This window comes from Bactrocera latifrons, unplaced genomic scaffold (genome assembly GCF_001853355.1).
Source record: "Bactrocera latifrons isolate USDA-ARS-PBARC rearing strain unplaced genomic scaffold, ASM185335v1 scaffold_264, whole genome shotgun sequence".
NCBI lineage: Eukaryota > Metazoa > Arthropoda > Insecta > Diptera > Tephritidae > Bactrocera > Bactrocera latifrons.
Genome location: NW_017536230.1, coordinates 347,591 through 356,482, shown reverse-complemented (window position 1 = coordinate 356,482; position 8,892 = coordinate 347,591). Strand labels below are relative to the sequence as shown.

The following is an 8,892-nucleotide window of genomic DNA, read 5'->3' as shown; positions in this document are numbered from 1 at the left end:
TTATGAATATAAATAAATAAAAAAAATTATTTTAAAAAAAATTGGAATTTAGTTAATTTAATTCAGCTTATTATATTTTTGTCATTGTAAAAAAGAAATTATATTTAAATTAAGCGCACACCTACCTTATAAACGCCGTCCACCATTTTGGTTATTTCTTCGGACTCCATTTTTGCTGCCTTCACCCGCACCGCTATTCCTTATTGTTGTTATTGTAATTTTTGTTGCTAACACCCAACTATGAGCCAAAAACACGCACGAAAAAATAAAACCTAATTTAATTAAAAAACTGTAAACATAAATTATCGCGACAAACGTGTGTGCACCATAAAATAATATAAACAAACATTTAGTGACACCTAAAATTATTGCACTATTTAACTCTGTCTGTATTAAATGTTTGCAAGTTCACTGCGTGCCTTTTTGAGGAACATAAATTCACTTTCAGTTGGTTTCCATACACACGCACATATATGTATCCCTTTCTTTGTGCTTATGTGTTGCATGTGCTTTTTCGCTCGATTTTGTTTGCTTGTATGTGCATATTTCACTTTCGAAAGTCGTGCACCGGCGCTGCTGTGATTTCCGTCTGCAGCGATGTAGACCGATGGCCTTTCTGCTGAAGCGCTTGAGGCATTTCTTACTGTTGCTTTTATTAAAGTTGTAGTTGTTGTAATTGATGCTGTTGCTGTTGCGGCGTTGGCTGCTAAGGCTGCTGCCGCTACCTTGGCTATTAAGCGCGCTTGACTTTTATTTCCTTAACTGGGCATAAAAAGCGACTACCAATTTAATGAAGTTTTTCTTTTCCTAAAAATGCAGCAAAGAGAGTTCAATAAACGTTGTGGTGTGGTTATTTATTTTTGTTGCTGTTTTTTTTTTAGTTGTTGTATCTCTGCATACGTTTAACGATATATGATTTATGGGCCTGTCCGAAAAAACTTGATGGTTTGGCGAAATTTTCTCTTATTCGGGTCTACCTTTCAAATTGCGTATTGCTTACTGATTTTATCACTTCACTTATTATTGTTTTTGTATGAAAACAATTTCTCTTTCAAATAATTAAGTTTTACGATCATTAATTAGTGCAGTTAATTTGGGTAATTGGAAGTGATGAGTGCGAAAGAGTCAAATTTTTCTATAAATGTTTGAATAAATAAAAAAATGTTTAATTAAAAAAAATCTAAATTAAAAAATTTAAATTAGAAAAAATTAAAAAAACTTTAATTACTAAAGCTTTTTTTTTTGTTTTTGTAATTTCGAAGGAATATGCATATAGGTGAAAGAATCAGCCGCATATTTACTATAAAAAAAAACTATGCTTATGCCTGCTAACAAACAAGTTCAAAATGGGCTAAACACAGCAGTCTAAGTGTGATTTGTCCGCCACGTTAAAGTATCAACCAACTAACCTAACAATCTGTGCTAACCTAACTGCCATACAAGATTTAGGTTTGATCACTAATCCAATAGCTATACAGAATATACATCTTCATATAACAGTTTTTTTCTCGGAATCCGATCATACCTCTACTATTTGCTCGTATTGTGATCACATTTAGACAATGCTTCGTATTTTTATACACATTTTCTTTTCACTCTTAGATACAAGTATACCACTCCCGCTGTAAACTTTCTTCGCTGGCAGCTACATACGCAGACACAGACAATATGGCAGTCAGTTATTCAATGACTATTGAACTGAATCCGGTCTTCTGTCTTTCAGCTTGTCCAATTCAGTCAGTGCAACCCAACTCCAATCCAGCGTTTCAATAAAAATTCGATTTTTTCACGCTACACATTTTTACTGCCGTTCTATAATTTTTTGTTATTGTTGTCGCCATCACCAGCTTCTGCTGCTGCGTAATGTTGTTGTTGCTGGCTGTCGTTGGCCGTTGAGCGTATTCTACTAGAGCAACGAGCCGGCGCAGCAGTCAGTCAACCGGTGACGGATGCCTTTAGATATGAATGAAATGATTAATTTATTAGTTTTGTGTTTGTTACTAATGCAAGTATTGTTGCTAACATTTTGCTTTGCTCTTTCTCGCAAGATTTCTTGTGGCATCATCGTTTCTTTGCTGTCGTTGTTATACAGCTTTCGGTTGCTGTTGCATGCGTCCAAATTTTTTATTCCATTCTTTATTTTCAGTTTTCTACTTCTTTTACAGCTTTTCTTCTTCGTTTTTCCATTTTTATATATTTTTTGCACTTTTCTTCTTGTTGTTTTATAAGTGCTGCTTATCGCACGGCGACTAACTGCTGCGCAACTTCAAGTGACATTTTAATCACTCATCTTTCAACATTTGTCAGCATTGTTGCTACAAAATTCACAACTTGTCAGCCACACATGTTGCTCCACTTGTATGTGCATTGTTGCTGCCATTGCTTAGTAATCGCTCACAGCAGTGTAGTACTGTTGTTACTGTTTTTGTAAGCTTAACGCTGAAACGCTTTACTTTGCTATAATAAGTTGGGAGTTTTTCGTTTCTTTTTGAGGTTATCTCCCTTTGTTTGAGCTCTGGCTGGAGTCCTCACGCGTACGTGCGTTTATATGCCATGAGTGGGCCAGTTATATTTTTTTTATGTGAGAATTGTATTTCAACGTCGGTAAGGTAAGTTTTTGTGTCATTTCGATCTTTAAAACTATAAAACACATCTTCTTATAAGGAATCATATATGAAAAAGGTTATTAAAATTTGTTTAAAAAAATCCTTATATTACTCTTAAAAATGATCTTCATTCAAAAAACGTATATGTTTCTGAAAGAAACGGCATTTTTAATCCCCGTGGATTGACTTGAAGACTCAACATCTTCCCACAGCAATTACTTATCTGCCCCCAATTTATGTTTCGTTTAATGTGATTTTATTCAGTTATAATTTCTTCTCTTTTATTTGGCTTTTATTTCCAAATTATTGTTTCCCAAGCCTCTTTATTGATTGCCGTTAGACTCTAGTTTCTTTCTTAAATGTCTCTACGCTCAGCTGCAATTCGTTCCTCAATTTAAATGTTTTTCTACTCTGTCTGCTTTGTTATTGCATGTACGGAGTATACAGAGTGCGCAGTTTTCTTCATACGTATTGTAAAGCTTGACACTCTTACGCAGCTGGAGCTTCTTAAGCATATGTGACGAAATTATCTTGACTTTTATGTGCATATTCCAAATTGAATACTCTTTAAGCTAAGTTGAAACTTATTTTTCAATATTTTTTTGAAGAGTGTATTTGTTAATGTTTTGGTTATTCTTTAATAATAAAATTGCTCTGAAGCTTGTTATTTACATTTTTAACTGCATAATTTTTAAAATTTTTGAATATCCAGCAACTTAATACTTTTAGTTTTCACTGGTATATTATATTCCTTTAACCCCTTTTTTCTTTATTAATGACAAGTGATAATCAATCTGGCAATATTCGTATAAAAATCACTTATTTCTTTAACCAAACAAAACATTTTTCTTTATAAAAAGAGTCTCTCATTTACTCCACAATGTCTTTAGTCCAAACAAATAATTTTCTGTGATGGCATATTAAGCTGCACCGTTGCTGCATCCAATTCATCGACATGAATCCTAAACACATCGCGCATGGCTCATCATTTAATCAGTTTGCCGTTTTATTATGTAAATAAGCATGCCTTTCAATAAATTTGTTTATTTTTTCGCATTTTCACTTTCGTTGATTGTCATCACATTCCACTGTCTGTTGTTATTAATGTCACTGCTTTTGTATGCAGCCGCTGCATTCAAACTTTTATTCAACTGCAATGAAAAAGAGAACGAAAAGAGACAAGTGTTATTCTAGGTGACACTAAAGTTTTTATCTTTGTTTGTGCACTCGACTTAAATTAATTGAGGAAAATGAAATCTTAAATCACTATAAATGCTTTAAAAGCGTCAAAATAATGATTTAGACTTGTTGTCAGCATCAAATTATTTGTGCAAGCATGAAAAGCACCAAATTTTCACGTGAATGTTCCATTCAACACTTTCTTAGAGAGGAAATGTAAATAATATAAAATTTAAGGTCACACTTAGGATTTTATATATATAAATATAGGAAGGTTCATCTAAAGCCAATGAATTCCACTTGGGCAGATAAATATAAAGCAGTGAAAAGAATTAGACATTAATATTAATTCAACTTTGCTATAAAAACAGCGCAATTTAGGTTTTGCATGTTGCAAACACTCATCATTTCCACAAAATAGTTTATAAAGCTTACTTTGGTATCACTGAGATTATAAAAAAAAAAAAAATTTTAAGTTTTTTGAAAAACTATAAAAACCTTACTTCTTTTAAACATAATGATGAAAAATATCTTTTTAATTTTTGTTTGAAAAATTATTATTTTTTCTATAAAAACCATACTTCTTTTAAACATAATGATGAGAAACATCATTTTTATTTTTTTCCGAAACATATTTTTTAAGTTTTTTTTTAATTTTTTTGAAATCTTTCTGTTTTGAAAAAATTTAATATTAATTTTTTTGAGTTTTGTTTTATTTTATGTTTTTTAAATTCAAACTTTTTTTTTTTTTKAAAAATTATGCAAACCGTATTACTTTCATAAAAGCAGCCAAATCTTTTTATTTTTTCACTGAGGTCATTTTTTGAATATTACAAACAGTATATACAACTTATTTCTAGAAACTAGTATATTACTTTAATTGGTATCATAAAAAATATGGATTTTTTTACTTTTATCAATATTTTATTTATTTATTTCTTCTTCTTTATAAATAGTCATCACTGAAACCCTGAAAAGTTTAGCAACAACAATAGCTATTAGCAACGTAATCGGTTAAAAATTTCATTGAAATTCCAAACCAGCCACGTCCAGCAAATTCACGAATACATCTTCGACTTTTGGACATTACTGCTGCTATTTGCAACACAGCTGTGCGTCAAGCTACCGAGTAGTCATTTGAGATTACAACTGCGATAAAGACACGCCGTTGCTGCCATGCGGCATTTTAATGATCGATAGAAGAATCTCTATATACATGTTTGATTTTTTAGAAGCGAGGACGCTAATGGGTTGAACATAATTGCTTGCAAGCAAATAATTTCAAGGCCTACAATTAACTTTTAATGAAATGGTCTAAAATTATGTAAAAAAACTATTGGCAAACACAATCAGCCTTACAGCTGACAGCGACTAGATTTTGATAGAATTTAGGTTAAAATAAATTTAAAATATTTACGGTCCCCTTGAAGTATGCTGTCAATTGAAATTATAAGATCAGAGTGAAGTAGGGCAGATAATTAAAGAAACTGATTTACACAAGGAAATTTTGATAACACCTTTGAAATAAAACGTTTTTACGTTTATTATAATTAATTGTATGTAAAAAATTTACTAAAAATGGCATGAAATAATTCACAGTTAATAGCAAAACTCTGTGCGTATGTAGTCAATTAGTATTTCAAATCAATGCATGAAATAGTTTTTGAGTCTTCAGTTCTATCAGCTTCATTAATTTATTTTTAAACGTGTTTTTTTCGAAACAGCATTTATGAAGTGTTCTGCATAAATGATCCCATCAACATTAAATGCCTCTTTTCTATCTATTTTCTATATAATTCTACATACAATAACCCATTCATTTTTTGAACTGATCAAAAATTTAAATTAATTTATTTTAAAGAGTCCGCCATTTTGTCAATTTTCTAGATCATTGCATGGAAAATATCTTCTTGTTTGACTAGAATTTTTTATTTGTATGTTCCATTCACAAGGCCGGAATCAATGTAGCAAGTAAGGACTCTTTGTTTAGCGCCGTCATAGGTCTGGTTTAGGTAAACAAAATATTTTTTTTTAATTTTACTGCATGTTCTTTAAACATATACATTTAAAACAATCGATTTTGTAAACAAAAATCAACGTTCACAAAGGTGTGCCTCAAGTTCGTTGCTTAAGTCTTTTGAAGCATTAAATTCAATGGCACACAGCCGCTTTATCTTTTATTTTTATTTCTTTAAATTTTTTTTATTACATATTCACATATTTAATTCAAAATCACTGAGAAAGCGAGTTTTTGGGTCAATTAAATTAATTTTATAGGTACTTAAGCGTTCTTCCACAACTTCGCCCATTATTACAACCATAATTTTTATAACGCAATCAAAAAGCAACAGAAACTTTTTTTTTTTTTTTTTTGTACTTCATTCCGAGAACTACGAGAAGTTACTAAAACCAGTTACAAGAATATCAAATTCGCCATATACGCAAATCTTTCATGGATATAATTGTGTGTCTATATTTGTACTTGCCGCTTAGAATTTATTCACGAAAAAGTTGCCATGAAAATGAAAACTGTAATTGAAAATAAGCAAAAGTGGTTACTTGATTGGCATGTAAATGTACCACGTCGCGCATGCGCCACTCAGACTATCGAAACGTGACTGGTTTTTGATTTATGTGGCGCATGAAACTGATTATGCAATTGGCGTTGTTTTTTCGCTTTCAATTTGAATTCGTAAATTATACTCATTTCTAGTTAATTCTTGTGTTATTTGGTTTCTTACACTTTCGTCATTCTCTGTTGCACTTTATGGCACAGGTTTGTAAACTGAGACGCATTAGATGCTAGTTATTTTTGTTTGTTTTTTGATTTATGGTGTGAACTTTCGTTTGTTCGGTAAATAATTTTCCGGTTAGATAGTAAAAAAGTTACTATTTTCGCGTTGATAGTTCCAAAGATTATCAATTTGGTAAAAAAAGAAGTACTTTTTTAATAATAAATTTTTATAATTTGGTAGCGTAGGGAAAAAATATAACTAAAATATAACAATTTTTTTTTTTTGAAAATTCAAACTATTTGTTTTAAGAATCTTTTAAAATCTTCTAAGAAATATAATGTATTAAAACCTTTAGGAGGTGTAAAGAATGTTTAAAGTATAGTTAAATAGCTACGAAAAAAATAATTTAAGAATATGCCAAAAATTCGGCAGTTTACTGCTTTGGCTCTTTTGTTGATAGTTGTAAATTTCTCACACTTCAAGTGGCAAGTTGGCGCCTGCATATTAACTAGTGACAACAATTGCATTGTTTTTGACGAAATAACCATAAAAATAAATACAAAAGCCAGCTTAAAGAATAATAAAAAGCATAACAGCAAAACCACAAAATATTGCAGCAACTTCAACAAATCGCATTCTACAAGCAACATTAGCATTGCGTCTGCATAATGAGGCCGCAAAGTGAATGACTCAAGCAACAAACCATAAAAATGTGTGAACAAAATCGTAAATGAATTGTATTACATAAAATGGGCGGAGTATGAATGTGAAGTTTCAACATAGTAATAAAATGTAAAATTTATTAATAATTAGAAGGAGCATTCTAAAAATTTTGACTAAATGCAAAAGGGTGGCTGATAGCGATTGCTTAAAAAAACTTTATTTAATGACATTTTAAGATCATAAGACACAGAATAAGTACGTAAAAACAAAAACAGAAAATTTAACAAGAACAGAAACAAAAATCACCACCTAAAGCAAACTCTCCTTTAGGGCAGGCCTTCTTTTAGTCGACAGTAAGGACGAGATAATGGCCACCTGGGTAGTGGAGATCGGTCCAAAGTTAGAAATTTGGAAAGGCCCCAGCGAAAATAAGGGTAAGAAATACCGCTAGTGCACGGCATTAAGTATGACGATGATTCTTCTCAAGAGCGCAGGTAAGCCAGTTGAGTTTGAGTTTGATCTCAGCAAAAGACTAAGCATTGAGGTCGCCGAAGGAAGGCTCAACATCACCATAGATGATAATTCGTAAAAACATAAAGAGGAAAGGCAGCTGGTGGATGAATAATCCAGCCAAACCTGCAGTCTAGCAGGTTCCTACAGCTACTATCGCAAAAACAGTATCGAATCAGTCTAAACTAAAGCTTAACACTATCTGAATAAACTTTATTTCTAAGTACTTAAAGCATCACTTTCTCGTGTACTCCTTGTAACACACTGTTTGTCTTCTTGACCTACAGTGCACTTCTGGCATTTATTTTTAATTTTTCTCCTTTTTTGGCACGCTTGATTTAGTTGAAAAATTCACTTTAATTTTTGGAACCGAAATGGACATGTAAGCATGCGCATAATAATGAGAAAACAAAACAAAAATTAAACCACAGTTTATTGCCGCCTTTTAACGCACTTATACAAGTTACCAGCACAACATTACCAGCAATTAAACCTAACGAGTACGTGCCGTGTTTGCGACCATATTTGCGTGCACCACACTTAAGTCAAACATACATATTTTGTAAAATTTTTTTACACCCAACGCGTACATATCACATTTGAGCGCACAAATTTATGCGTTACATTACAATAATAACAAAGATACAAGCCAAACAGATTTTAGCAGCGCTTGTTTTGCCCCTTCGACTTCAATGCGCGTTTTGCTGTCAACAATCTAGTATTTGCTATTTGTTGTTGTTTTAACTTTTGTTAGTTTTATCATGCGCATAATGGCGTAGTATTCGAAAGAATTCAGTGAAGTTTACGCGACAACTTCAGATTACTAATGACTTTTATCCAAAGCCACGCCACTACTTTACTCTGGTTAACTCCATACTGCAGCGTGCTAAGTGATTCTAGTTTACTGAACTGCGTGTGCTGTGTTGCAGTTGTACACATAAGTGTTGTAGCTACAAATCAGTAACGACATCAACCTTTTTGCAATTACAACAACAGAAATAAAACCCATGATAACAACGTTGAACATGCTTAACTGTGGGGCATATCCAAGGCAAGCTCTTGATATGAGGAGGGTGAAGTACTGACTATCGATGTACTTGAATACCAGTAAAACATGGATAATTGCTTGCTGGAATTTAAATTCTTGTTTTCAAGAATTAAAATTTTTCAAAAATGTTCTTTTTTAAAATATTAAATTT

At 32.0% G+C, this 8,892-nt stretch overlaps 1 protein-coding gene across 8 annotated transcripts in view; it reads right to left on the bottom strand.

Moving 5' to 3' along the window:
- The window catches only part of LOC108969744, a 52,792-nt gene that overhangs the window by 20,218 nt on the left and 23,682 nt on the right, over positions 1–8,892 (bottom strand). For 5 of the 8 annotated variants that reach the window (XM_018934648.1, XM_018934655.1, XM_018934654.1 and 2 more), the window contains one exon: positions 126–272. In XM_018934648.1, the coding sequence (XP_018790193.1) occupies positions 126–170 (45 nt within the window). In that variant the 5' untranslated portion in view covers positions 171–272. Of the gene's footprint in view, positions 1–125; positions 1,136–1,525; positions 3,230–8,892 lie in introns of those variants that run through there. The other 3 variants (XM_018934649.1, XM_018934650.1, XM_018934652.1) reach the window with 3 other exon arrangements.